The sequence below is a fragment of the Chiloscyllium punctatum genome, chromosome 39, assembly GCF_047496795.1.
Source record: "Chiloscyllium punctatum isolate Juve2018m chromosome 39, sChiPun1.3, whole genome shotgun sequence".
NCBI classification, from domain to species: Eukaryota; Metazoa; Chordata; class Chondrichthyes; order Orectolobiformes; family Hemiscylliidae; genus Chiloscyllium; species Chiloscyllium punctatum.
In genome coordinates, this window is record NC_092777.1 from 41,823,887 (window position 1) to 41,838,540 (window position 14,654).

The following is a 14,654-nucleotide window of genomic DNA, read 5'->3' on the forward strand; positions in this document are numbered from 1 at the left end:
CCCTGTTGAAATTCTTAGTTTGACTTTCTTCCAGTTGTAGTTCAATCAATCAATTGTTCTAACAGAAACTGATACCCTTAAATTGAAGTTCGCTTGAGATGGGCATATCTTGAGTTTAACTCCTAATATCAAATTCACAAACTGGCTTTAGTAATGCTAAGTAATATAAACCATATAGTTCCTCTTAATATTACTGTTCTCTTTGTTTTTTCTAGACATTCATATTCACAGATGGAGAGGACAAAGAATTGCAAGCAAAGGCTGGTAAGTATAGAGGCAAGGATTGCTCCTGGAACTTTACCAAGTGGAGAAGAAGCTTGCTATCCTCACTTTACTGGGAAGTTCATTGGTTGTTGTTCAGCTGTATAAACTACTTTCTGAGTATCCCAGGAGCTCTAATCATAGATTTTTTTTTCCACAAATTAGTTGGAATTCTCCAGAAACACTCAAAAGAAAAACACTTTACAGTTTATATCCTGCAAGTGCTACTAATGTAAAAGTTAAGAAAATATTCTTCATTACATCTGCTGTCAGCATTTAGTCATAGAGATGTACAGCATGGAAACAGACCCTTTGGTTCAACCTGTCCATGCCAACCAGCTATCCCAACCCAATCTCGTCCCACCTGGCAGCACACGACCCATATCCCTCCAAACCCTTTCTATTCATATACCCATCCAAATGCCTCTTAAATGTTGCAATTGTACTAGCCTCCACCACATCCTCTGGCAACTCATTCCATACACGTACCACCCTCTGCGTGAAAAAGTTGCCCCTTAGGCCTCTTTTATATCTTTCCCCTTTCACCCTAAACCTATGCCCTCTAGTTCCAGATTCCTCGACCCCAGGGAAAAGACTCTGTCTATTTATCCTATCCATGCCCCTCATAATTTTGTAAACCTCTATAAGGTCACCCCTCAGCCTCCAACGCTCCAAGGAAAACAGCCCCAGCCTATTCAGCCTTTTCCTATAACTCAAATCCTCCAACCCTGGTAACATCCTTGTAAATCTTTTCTGAACCCTTTCAAGTTTCACAACATCTTTCCGATAGGAAGGAGACCAGAATTGCATGCAGTATTCCAACTGTGGCCTAAGCAATGTCCTGTACAGCCGCAACATGACCTCCCAACTCCTGTACTCAGTACGCTGACCAATAAAGGAAAGCATACCAAATGCCGCCTTCACTGTCCTATCTACCTGTGACTCCACTTTCAAGGAGCTATGAACCTGCACTCCAAGGTCTCTTTGTTCAGCAACACTCCCCACGACCTTGCCATTAAGTGTATAAGTCCTGCTAAGATTTGCTTTCCCAAAGTGCAGCACCTCGCATTTATCTGAATTAAACTCCATCTGCCACTTTTCAGCGCATTGTATCTGGCAATGTGAAAGCCATGTAAAAATAGCTGCTCAAATGTATATACATAAATTGATAATTTGTATTTTTAGGCTTTAGAAAAACATTTTGAAATAAAATTAAGAAAATCCTAGAGCTTATTAGGTTAGCTGGTTGAAAATAAATTGGAGAGATATTATTTTTAAAAGGCCTTGTACGCCTTTTTGCTAATGGGAAGAGGGAGCTTGTTTTGGATGTGGCTTTATATATTCTGATTGGTCCTGACAAAGCTCAGTTCTCTTATGGAGTTCTGACTGGATAGCTGTGTAAAACCTCAACATCGACATCCTCCCTGGATGAGCACAATGGAGTAGTCTGATAACTGGTTCATTACGATCAAGCAGATTTCTAATATCAATAAGTCTCCGCATGATATGTTGGTAAGTCATAATTTTTTTAATTTGATGGGCATTTGTGCCGATGGTCCATAGTGATGGACTTCTTTTTTTCTACAAGACGCTATGAATGAAGTCCTTCATGTCAGAAATGTATTTCTGAGGATAGGGTAATATTCTGCACTGGTGCTTACCTCCACACCTTAGTTAATTGTTTACTCAATAATTTGCGGCGCTGTGTCCTCACCCAGTCAAGCACATCTCTCACTCTCTTGCTCATGCGCAAATGTACACACACTGCACAAATACTCAGGTGCGTGCATTCACACACGTGTACACGCGCGTGCACACACACAAACACACAGCTGAGTGGAATCCATGCACTTAATGCTCCATAGGAAGTGAGTGCTCACAAAACAGTCACAATGAAATGACTATGCCTCTGCTTCCTGGTTGCTAAGGGACAAGCAACATCACTGGTCTGTTAAAGGCAATTAAATACATTGGTTGAATATAGACTACACAGCAATAAACAAAGGCACAGTGAGACAGTGGTCGGAAACAGTGTTCTATATGTTCATTAAGTCATTGAATATCATCAAAGAAAGGAATTGTCTGTTTCATCATGTCTCATCCTTTGGAATAGTCTGTAAAAGGCCCAAAGAGGTTTCTGGGTAATCCAAAATGGAGGACGGGAAAACATTGTGGCTGTAGGAATCCTCCTTTGAGGTATTTTCAGTGTTGGAACTGATTCCCTCAAATTCAAAGAATAGTAATTACTGTTTTATAAGCTGCTGCATTGTTTCAGAACTTTGGGGGGAAAAAATTTCAAAACAATGACACTTTAAAAAGGAGGAAGAGAGACAAAGGTAGTGACCATATGGAAAGTGATTCAAACGGAGATAGAAATCTACACTGCTGTCTGACCCAGCAATGAAACTGTACAGCTGTTGTTTTAGCTGTCTGGTTTCAAGTATCTCTGGACATTGGGATTCATTCTAAGAAAAATAAACAAACAGTGAAATTCACAGCTTACCTTAGTGTTGGGAAGCTCAGAGCAGGGAAGCACCTATGTGGCTTTTTAAAAGCGTAACCTTATTGTTTGTCTTTTGTAAATCTACAATAGTGGGTAGAAGGGGTTCTTTTTTGATTGTATGTTGTTATTGAGATCTGGAGGTCTGTGACCAGCAGTGTGCCACAAGGATGGTGCTGGGTCTACTGCTTTTAGTCATTTATATAAATGATTTGGATGTGAACATAGGAGGTATGATTAGTATGTTTGCAGATGACACTGAAGTTGGAGGTGTAGTGGACAGCAAAGAAGGTTGATGTCCGAGTACAGCAGGATGTTGATCAGATGGGCCAGTGGGCTGAGGAGTGGCAGATGAAGTTTAATTTAGATAAATGTGAGGTGATGCATTTTGGAAAGGCAAATCGGAGCATCTACTTGTGATTCCACTTTTAAGGAGCTATGAACCTGCACTCCAAGGTCTCTTTGTTCAGCATTAATCCACTAGGACCTTACTAGTTAAGTATATAAGTCTTATACACTTAATGGTAAAGTCCTGTGGAGTGTTGCTGAACAAAGAGATCTTGGAGTGCAGGTTCATAGCTCCTTGAAAGTGGAGTCGCAGGTAGATAGGATAGTGAAGAAGGCATTTGGTATGCTTTCCTTTATTGGTCAGAGTATTGATTACAGGAGTTGGGAGGTCATGCTGTGGCTGTACAGGACATTGGTTAGGCCACTGTTGGAATATCTCATGCAATTCTGGTCTCCTTCCTATCGAAAAGATGTTGAGAAACTTGAAAGGGTTCAGAAAAGATTTACAAGGATGTTGCCAGGATTGGAGGATTTGAGCTACAGGGAGAGGATGAATAGACTGGGCCTATTTTCCCCGGAGCGTTGGAGGCTGAGGGGTGATCTTGGAGAGGTTTACAAAATCATGAGGAGCAAGGATGGGGTAAATAGGCAAGGCCTTTTTCCCTTGGGTGGGGGAGTCCCAAACTAGACGGCATAGGTTTAAGGTCAGAGGGGAAAGATTTAACCCAACATTTTCATGCAGAGGGTGGTGCTTGTACGGAATGAGCTGCCAGAGAAAGTGGTGGAGTCTGGCACAATTACAACATTTAAAAGGATGGGTATATGAATAAGAAGTGTTTGGAGGGATATGGGCCAATGCTGGCAAATGGGACTTTAGGATATCTGGTTGGTATGGGCGAGTTGAACCAAAGAGTCAGATTCCATGCTGTATATCTCTGAATCTGTGAAGACTTTGGATCCATAACTCGACAACTGTTGGTGATTATTTGTGACACTAGTGGCAACTGCAAAGAAACTGTTTCCTGTTCTCATATGCATGCATTGGCTGCGTTTAGGTTCTTTATGTGAGAAAAACATAGATTAAATTATCAAGGTAAAAGCAGCTAGAGAACTTGCTGAGATGTTGTGCTCCACAAAATGGTGATTATTCTATAAAATTATATACCATACTAGCTTTACTTTGATATTGCAATATTTTTTTAAAAAGTTTACTTTCAATATAAATTTACACATTTGACCCTGCGTACGTAATAACCGTGAATATGTTTCAATGTGATTTCTTAACTGGACTCACTTTAGGATTGGCATGAAGATGCAACAGCGTTATATTAATGCAAGTTTTTTCTTTCTTGCAAAGCTGTCTTGGAAGTTCTTTTGAAAGGTAACATGACCCAGTTTTATGTAAATTGTTTATTGATGAAGTTACCTTAAAGAATATACATTTGGATCAGAGGTCATAGTGTATTGGAAACTCTTAGAATGGGGAACTCATTGCGTTCAAGACAGTCTTGGAAATGATGGGAAAGACCTATAAATTGGTGGAGTTATAGTCGCCACTAGCTTTTGAAAAGCAAATTTTTATTTTTCAAAGAGAAACATGCTGTGGTACATGACTGTAAATGTTAAGTATGTATTTTTGAATTGGGAAAATCTTATTTCATCCAAAGAGTTGAACTAAAAAGAGATTTAGCCAGATGAGAGTAATTGAATATTTGGCTGTTGCTCAAGTGATGAGCTAATCATTCTATCTTTCTGTTTTTTCTTTGTTTAGGAGATCGCATGATTAATACCAATTGCTCTGCTGCACATACACGTCAAGCGCTTTGTTGTAAGATGTCCGTGGAGTATGACAAATTCATTGAATCCAAAAAAAAGTAAGCTTACTTAGAAAATGTGTCCATCCAATAGGCTGCACTATCACTTTGGCGAAAATGAGGACTGCAGATGCTGGAGATCAGAGTCAAGATTAGAGTGGTGCTGGAAAAGTGCAGCAGGTCAGGCAACATCTGAGAAGCAGGAAAATCGATGTATCGGGCAAAAGCCCTTAATCAGGACCACTCTAATCTTGCACTATTAGTTTGTCTACTGGAGTGCGTAGATTCCAGGGGTCCCTGGCATTTTCTGTATTTGACTTTTGTTTTTGCGCTGTGACTTTCACTGGTATATTTTGACTATTGCTGAATGGTTATAAAAAATAACATTTCCTGCAATTTTTGGGTTGCTGATACTTAACCAGATTGAAGTTGGGGTCCTCTAAAAGTGTACCACTGGTTCCGCTTTCTCCAATACAACCCCGCCACTCCACACCTCCCCTGCTTTGAAGCATAAGAAGGTTTGAAAACCACTGAAATAAATACCAGCCACATGAAATGCATAACAAAATAAAGTGACTGAGGGGAGTTACGCATATCTGTTCAGCTTGTGAGTTACGTCAGTCTGAAGCTGTTTGACCAGCTCAGGACACGTTGACAGATTTTACAGACTTTTTTAAGTTAGCTGTAAAGAATTGAGAGACAATCCAATGTTTTATTCCAGGGAAACTTCTTATCAACTATCATTGGCAGAAAGAAGTATTATCCGTGATACAGAAATTCAAGCCTTCATACCAATAATAATATTAAAGTATCGATATCAATTAGAATGTTAAACCACTCTCTAGCTGGCACAAAGCTCTGTTATGGAAAAAAAAATGAAAAGGCACTTTTGATTATGTGCAATTTTTAGAAATCTATTAATTCCATTTTCAGAAATAGTCTTGCAAGTAATTGTTTTTGTTTTTCCTTAGCTCAGGTGGATTATTGTGGGATAATCGTAGTTGAATTATGATTGAGGGGAGTCAGTTTTTTTTAAAAGAAAATAATTCTAAAGGTTAGCAATCTCAAAGCTAATTCAGTATCACTCAGTCTGGGAAGCCAGTCACTCCTTTTCTTTCTTTTAACAATCCATAGCAGAGATACCGAAGTACAATGTTCGAAAGGACAATATGCCATTCTGCAAAAAAAAAATCAGAACCTGGAGTCTGACAAAAGTTATTAGTTTAGTGGTTATGTTACTGGAGCAGTAGTTCAGACTTTGGACTAATCACCTAGGGATCACAAATTTAAATGGCACTATGGCAGTTTAAGAATTTAAAAGACGTCTAGAGATTAACGGAGAAGGTTGGTATGTGTAAGATTAGTAATTCAAGCTGTTAAATTCTTGTAAAAACTCAACTTCACTTGATTACCTAACATACTGTAGTGAAGTAGACTTGTCCTTACTTGGTCTAGTGTATATGTGGTCTCCAGTTCTCACCAACGTGCTTAGTTCTTACAACCCTCTTAAATAAGCCATTCTGCTGTGTCAACCCTACCAAAAATTACCTTTTGCAGCCATTATGAAGGAAACATCACCATTACCTGAGGGTGTGAACATACAGGGTACGTTCCCATCTACTCCTGGTAACCTTTGATTCCACTGCTTAGTGAAACACTTGTCTACCACCATCTTAAAAATATGTCAATCGGCTCACCATATCTATAGTACATGTTACACCATCAAGGTACTCCAATAAGTTGGCTAAACATGATTTTCCTTTCAGAAAACCATGCTGACTCTTCCCAATTACCTTGACTATTTTTAAGTACCCAGCTACAACCTCCTTGAATGATTGAATCTTAACCCCTGCCTGATGACAAATGCCAAGCTATGTTTATGTTTTCTGGTTTCTGCCTCCCGCCCCGTTTGAATAGAGGAGTTATATACTACTTTCCAGTCTGGAACCTGTCCAGAATCTAGTGAAGTTTGGGAAATTAAGATCAATATCTCGTTAGCTATCTCTTTTCAATCTCCTATTGTCCATGTGCCATGGTTCAAATTTCAGTAATTGATTTTTCAATCTCTGCTGTGTTACTGGAAGGCTAAGACTGATGTTTTCTCTCAGTAAAGAAAACAGAATAAGATGTAATTTCACCAGGCAATCTGCAAGCTGCTGCTGACAATAGCTAACAGGGAGTCACTGGCAAATCCTTTACTGTCATTCTCAGCCGAACATGAGAGGAAACAAAAATATAAGTTTCATAAAAAAAGTACCTTCTTTCTCTCCAACTTGAATAGAGTTTAATTGCCATGTATAATCTGCTGCAAGTATAATTTACAATGGTGTTACAATTCACCAATCACACTTGAATTATTGAAAGGAAAATGAAGCAAACTACTAACTGGACACATTTCTTCCACACTGATTGCACGGTTTTGTTAGGATCCTCATTACCTTCTGATACTGGGACTCAAATTTTACAGAGACGTTAACTTATTTCTTAATATATTAAAAAGAAAATATATTTTCTACTGTCAGAAATGCATGGCTATCACAATGTATCATTTGAATTATGAAGACCTTTCTATTTTAACATTGTTTTCCAGATGGTTTTGCCATGTTGACGATGATAATTATGTAAATATTCGCAGTTTAGTCTTCTTATTATCCGCATACTCGCACACTCAAGATGTTTATATTGGTAGACCAAGTCTTGATCATCCAGTGGAGGCTGTAGAGCGGGTGAAGAGTGATGGGTCGGTAAGTGCAGTGTGTATATATGTACGGATTCAGTAAATGAATCTTTTTGTCAATGTCAATTATACTGTTAATTTCATTTGTGATAAGATGTTAAATACATATTGATGTGTCCAGACTGCTTAGTTACTACTTATCATTTTCTGACATTGGGGTTCTGAAAACCTGTGGTGATAACCAGTCATTACTCCACTTGGAATTCTGTCTCTGAACAAATGAAGTTCTCAAAAGTGAAATGTAACTGACGAGACAAATTATACCAGCTTATTTCTATCTTTATTACAAATGACATTGTGGAAACATAGTCTTATTTGTATCCCTCAGACGACTGTGAAGTTCTGGTTTGCCACAGGAGGAGCTGGGTTCTGTATCAGCCGTGGATTGGCACTAAAGATGAGTCCATGGGCCAGGTACTACGTTTTTCTCATAGATGTTGATTAATGCAGCTAAGTAGATTGTCAGTTGATACTTTTGCTGATGTGCTTCGTCGCAATTCCGTGTGACTACTTCACTTATGTTTGAAGGCTCTCTTTAGGGAGTACACCTATTTAGTTGACAAAGAAGTGAAGTGGACAGAGTCTACCATTGCCAGGATTGTGTTCTCTGGTGTTCATGTCTGGTAGGCTCCGTTGTTATCACTCTCTCAGCCTTGAAGCTGAAAACAACGCCTACATGAAAACGAGAACATATGTTTTGGATCATACCCATTTGGCAGTGCTGGAGGAGTGATTCACCGTAGGTTAAAACTCCATTAAATCCTGCCCTTCAGAATAGAGGTAGCTTAATGAACTAGCACTAGCATCCATATATTTAGTTTGAGGACTTTGTGTTAATTTGTGCCTTTCTGTTGCCGGGAATAGAATTAGATTTGTGTCAATGGGTTACAAGCTGCACTCCATAGGAATTCACTTGGTTACTATGACAACAGCATTTCCACATGTTCCGCGCACAAGCTCCAAGCTTTTTAATTTGTTTGTGGGAAACGGCTATTGCCGGTAGGGTCAACATTTAAAGTTAAATTATAACTGTATTTGAGAAGATGCTGAGTCACCTTCTCTTGTACCACTGTAATCTATTGACAGTGCAGTTAGAGAGGATGTTCCAGGGTTTTCACCCAACAGCTGACTTGGTGGTGTTTCCATCCATCTAATGCCATTGCTCTTGAATGGACTTGTAAGTTGCTCTTAAAGGAGACTTGCAGCAAATCTTGTATGTTTTACACACTATTACCACTGCGCCAGTGGTCAAAGGTGTCAATATTTTAATGTGGTGGATGGGATACCTAGTTAAGCAGGATGTTTGCCCTGGATGGTGCCAAGATTGAGTGTTCTTGGAGATGCACTGATGTGAGCATGTGAAAAATATTCCATCGCGCTCCTGACTTGTGGCTTGTAGATTGTGAACAGGCTTTAAGATATCAGAATGTGAGTTATTCACTGCAGAATTCCCAGCCGCTGACTTTCCTTTGTAGCCATAGTATGTATGTTGCTGATCCAGTTAGATTTCTGGTCAATAGTAACCCCAAGGACACTGACGATGGGAGACACAGTGATTATAATACAGATAAATGTCAAGGGTAGATTCTTAGATTAATTGTAGTTGGGAGATGATCATTGCCAAATACTTGTGGCACAAATCTTTTTTTATTACATATCCACCCAGACTGTTGGCTGCAAATTGGCTCAGTGGTTAGCCCTGCTGCCTCGCAGCACCAAGCACCCGGCTTCGGGTTCGATTCCAGCCTTGGGCGACTGTCTGTGTGGTGTTTGCACATTCACCCAGTGTCTGTGTGGGTTTTGTCTGGCTGCTCCACTTTCCTCCCACAGTCCAAAGATGTGCAGGTTTGGTCGATTGGCCATGCTGAATTGCCTATAGTGTCCATAGATGTAAAGGCTAAGTGGGTTAGCCTTGGGGAATGTAGGGTTATATGGATAGGGTAGCAGTGTAAGTCTGTGTGGGATATTCTTCGGAGGGTCAGTGTGGAATCAATGGGCTGAGTGGCCTGCTTCAACATGTAGGGATTCAGTGAAACCGGAATATTATCCAGGTCTTGTTTAATGTGATTTGGAGATGTTGGTGTTGGACTGGGGTGTACAAAGTTAAAAATCACACAACACCAGGTTATAGTCCAGTTAAACCTGTTGGACTATAACCTGGTGTTGTGTGATTTTTAACTTTGTTTAATGTGAACACAGACCAATATCTAGAATTTTGAATGGCACTGAACATTGTACAGTCATCACCAAATATTCCACTTCTGATCTTAAGGAAGGAATATCAGTGAAGCAGCTGAAGATGACTTGGCCCAGGACATGGTTTTCTTAGGAAATGAAGATTAAAAATTAAATAATTAAACAAACTTGTTTGAAAGTTTACTGTTTTCTTTAGTTCAATGACTTGTGTTTTTGAACATCATTGACATTAGCCAACATGTATGGATCTTGAATACAGCAAGTGATTTCTGTAAACACTTACTTGTTACTTACTATTTGGTCTCTGTTTGTATATCTTGAAATCTTGAATGATTATTAAACACAATAGAAAATTAAAGTAGGTGTTAGTAAAATAAAGAGTTCAGATTCACAAACTGCACAAAAGCTTTTCTAGTAAGACCAAAGCTAGTGAAAACTGAACAACATGAGTGCCACCCACGCATATACAGCTTGTTTGAATTCAACTGCATTCACTCAGCTTTTAGATTCTGTGTGTGAATAAAACAATTGGGCCTTTCTATCTTTCTCTCTTGCCACCTTCCCCCCCACCCCCCACCTCTGGCTGCACCTACTTCCTTCCAGGTTACAATCTGGTTTCCACGTCCAAGGTCTTCTCTTGGTCTCTACCACTGAACCTTGCTCCTCCACATTGCTTCAAGGTCTTAGAGCCACTAGCTTACATCCTATTTCAGTGGGTCAGTTATTATCTGGCTGTTGTCTCGCAAAACTTCAATATTGGCAGTTAAATTAATTTACAAAGAACAATGCAGCACAGGACAGGCTGAACTGCCCACCGAGCTTGTGCCAACACTTGACACTTTATAGACTGAAACTGTTTTGCTTCTATGTGGTCTGTATCTCACTGTTCCTGCCTGTTTATATATGTGTCAAAATGACTCTTGGACATTGCTGTTGTATCACTGCTTCCACCTTCTCTGGTAGCACATTCCAGGCACTTAACCACCCTCTGTATTAAAAAAAAAACTGCCTCTCCCATCTCCTTTCAGCTTTTCCACTTTTACCTTAACCAATTTCCTCTAGTAATGGATATTTCCACCCTGGGATAAAGACTCTTGACTGTCCATTCCATCCATGCCTCTCATAAGTTTGTAAACTTCTTTCAGGCTGCCCTGTCATCCTTGGACTTTCACATGAAAACAAACAAAGTTTGCTCAATCTCTCCTCAAAGCTAGTATGCACCAAACCAGGCAGCATCCTAGTAAGCCTTTTCTGTACCTTCTCCAAAGCCTCCACGTCCTTCTGGAACTATGACAACCAGAACTGCACATCATTTTCTAAACGTGGCCAATCTAAAGTTCTTGCTAATTTTTATACTCTGTGCCCTGACCAATGAAGGCAAGTATGTCATATGTTTTCTTTACCACTTTATCCACTTGTGTTGCCACTTCAAGGAACTATGGACCTGTACAGCTAGATACTTCTGTATGTTGTTGCTCTTAAGGGGTCTACCATCTACTGTATTCTGCTGTCCTGCTTAAGGTCTTCCAAAATGCATCATCAACTGTTTGTCCAATTAAAACTCCATCTGCTGTTTTTCCAACCAACTTTCGAGCCTATCTATGTCCTTTTGTACCCTCTGGCAATCCTTCTACTTATCTGCAGTTCACCAATCATTGTGGCCTCTATAAACTTACTAATCAGGCCACCCACGTTCTCTTCTAATCATTTATACCTATTAGAAACAACAGGGGTCCCAACACACAACACATCTCATAACTGATCTCCAATCACTTTCCACTTTCCAATACACTTTCCACCTCTACTCTGTCTTCTATGACTAATCCAGTTTGATTTCCATCCAACCAGCTCACCGTGGATCCCATGTAACTTCACATTCTCTATCTGCCTGCCATGAAGGGCCTTGGCAAAGGACTTGCTAAAGTCCATATAGACAACATTTTAATGCCCTGCCCTCATCTATCAACTTTATCACTTTCTCAAAAAAAAACTCAATCAAGTCAGTGAGACATGACCTTCCATGCTCAACACTATGTTGCCTATCAGTAATAAGTCCATATTTTTCCAAATGTGAGTAAATCCTATCCCTAAGAATCCTTTCCAATAATTTCCCTACCACTGACATAAGGCCCACTGGCCTATAGTTTCCTGGATTATCCCTGCTGCCCTTCTCAAACAAAGGAACAAAGCTGGTTATTCTCCAGTCCTCTGGGACCTCTCTTGTGACTAAAGATGATATAAAAATCTTACACAAGGCCTCAGCAATTTCCTCATCTGCCACCTTCAGCATTCTGGGATAGATCCCATTAGGTCTGGGGACTTGTTTACCTTCATGCTTTGCAAAACGCCCAACCTTTTTTTATATACTGACATGCCCTAGAATGTTAGCATACCCCTTCCAAGACTCCCCATCCACCACGTCCTTCTCCTTTGTGAATACTGATGCAAAGTATCGTTAAAGACCTCATTCACTTTCATTGGCTCTACGCATAAATTTCCAAATTTGTCCTTGAGTAGACCTACCTTTTCCTTAGCTACCCAGTTGTTCCTTGTGTATGTATAAAATAGTGAGTATCGAGAGGATTTGTAGCTCAGGTTGAGGTTCTGGATGTAAGTTTGCTCACTGAGCTGGAAGCTTTGTTTTCAGACATTTCATCACCATACCAGGTAACATCATTAGTGAGCCTCCGGTGAAGCACTGGTCACTCGCTTTCTGTTTGTTTCCCTGGGTTGGTGACATCATTGCCTGTGGTGATGTTCCTGTGGGAACTCTATCCAACCGGAACTCTATCAATAAACATGTGACTTAGACTCCATTTATCACCCTTTGAGAAAAGAACAGGAAATGACATCACCAACCCAAGGAAAACTAAGCACATAAATAGAAAATGGGTCACAAACACCAGTGCATCACCAGAGGCTCACTGATGATGTTACCTCATATGGTGACGAAACATCTGAGAACGAACCTTCCAGTTTAGCGAGCAAATTTACATCCATATGTAAAAAAATGCCATGGGATTTTCCTTTAATCGTGGTTGTTAAAGATACTTTATGGCCCCTTTTAGCCTATTCAGTTCTTCTGTATTCTTTTGTATTCTTCAAGCGCTCTGTATGTCTTTGGTTTCCTAATCGTTACATATGTCTCCTTTTTCTTTTTTACTAAGCTCTCAAATTCTCTTGTCATCTAAGGTCCCCAAATCTTGCTATTCTTATCTTTTGAGTTTCACAGGAACATGCTGGTCCTGATCTCTAATCAACTAGTCTTTAAATGATTTCCACATGATAGATGTGGCTTTACCCTCAAACAGCTGCCTATAAACTACACTCCCCAGCTCCTGCCTCATATTGAGGTAGTTAACGTTCCCCCAGTACTTTAGTAATTTAGTACTTTCAACCAAGGACTACGCTTATCCCTGTCTATAAGTAACTTAAAACTTGTGGAATTATGGTCATGGTTGCTGAAATGCTGCACTGCTAAAACTTCAATCACCTGCTGGGTTCATTTCCCAGTACCATGTCTAGAATGGCCCTATCTCTAGTTGGACTATTTGCATGTTGTTTCAGAAAACCATTCTGGACATAGCTAACAAATTTCAACACACTATCCAAGCTCCTGACACTAAGTCAGATCTCATCAATATAAGGGAAGTCAAAATCACCCATTACAACAGCCTTTTTTTAGATATTTCCATAATCTGAACAAATATCTATTCCTTCTCACCCCCTGGCTGTTGGGAGGCCTGTAGTACAATCCTATCAAAGTGATTGCACCCTTCCTATTCCTGAGCTCTACCCATGTGGCTTCACTGGTTGCAGACACCACCACCCCAATGTCCTCCCTCAGTACAACTATGATATTTTCCCAAATCGGCCACGTAACTCTCCATTCCCTTTTACATCCCTCTCTATCTTGCTTGAAACATCTAAATCCCTAACCGTTAAGCCAGTCTTATCCCTCTCTCAACTAAGTCTCTGTAATAGCTACAAGATCATAGTTATATGCACTAATTCAAGCATCTGCCTTACCTGTCATACACCACGAGTTAAAACAGACCATCTGCCATGTTCAGTAATCTCTCTCTCTTCCTCTTCATCTTACTGGCTTTAGTCTTTGACTCCTCTGCAGTCATTTTACTTGCTGACCTACTGTTCTGGATCCACATTCCTGAAAGCTTCCCTCCTATACCAGCTGATTAGCCATGTATTTACCTGTACTATCTTCCTATTTCTAGCCTCACTGGCATGTTACAGAGGGCATAATCCTGAAATTCCAACCCTAGAGGTCCTGCTTTTCAAATTCGTATCTAACTCCCTGAACTTTATTTTCAGAACCTCATCTCTCTTTCTGCCGATTGTTGTTAGTACCAGTATAGACCATAACTTCTGGTTACTCATCCTCTCTCCCTTCAGAATACCTGGTGCCTGCTCAAGGACATCTTGACCTTGGCACCAGGGAGGCAGCACACCATCCTGGAGTCTTGCTTGTGGCCACAGAAACACCTATTTGTGGCCTTAACTGCTGAGTTCCCTATCACAACCTGTTGCTATTGCTTACCCCTAAGAGGCCATCTTCCCCCAGAAGTGTCCCCACAGTAGTCCTGTTGGAAAAGGGAATGGCTACAGGGGACTCCTGCACTGTCTGCTCACATTTACTCATCTTTCTGGCAGTCACCCAACTCTTCTCTGTCTGTGTAGCCCTTCCTGGTGGTGTGACCCAGCTTACTAACTGTGCTATCCACCCTATTCTCAGGCTCACTATGGAGCATCCGTGAGGTTATCTGCAGCACAAAGCGCTCCATTTGGCAAATGAGGAACTGCAGCTGAACAAATTTCTAGTGTATGTGGTCACCATGGA

The 14,654-nt window shown here is 40.3% G+C and overlaps 1 protein-coding gene across 2 annotated transcripts in view; it reads left to right on the top strand.

Moving 5' to 3' along the window:
- LOC140463978 (beta-1,3-N-acetylglucosaminyltransferase radical fringe-like) overlaps positions 1-14,654 on the top strand; it is a 53,831-nt gene that overhangs the window by 25,195 nt on the left and 13,982 nt on the right. For both annotated transcript variants that reach the window (XM_072558529.1, XM_072558528.1), the window contains exons 2-5: positions 216-264; positions 4,821-4,923; positions 7,454-7,607; positions 7,929-8,014. In XM_072558529.1, coding sequence (XP_072414630.1) covers positions 216-264; positions 4,821-4,923; positions 7,454-7,607; positions 7,929-8,014 — 392 coding nt within the window. The remainder of the gene's footprint in view (positions 1-215; positions 265-4,820; positions 4,924-7,453; positions 7,608-7,928; positions 8,015-14,654) is intronic.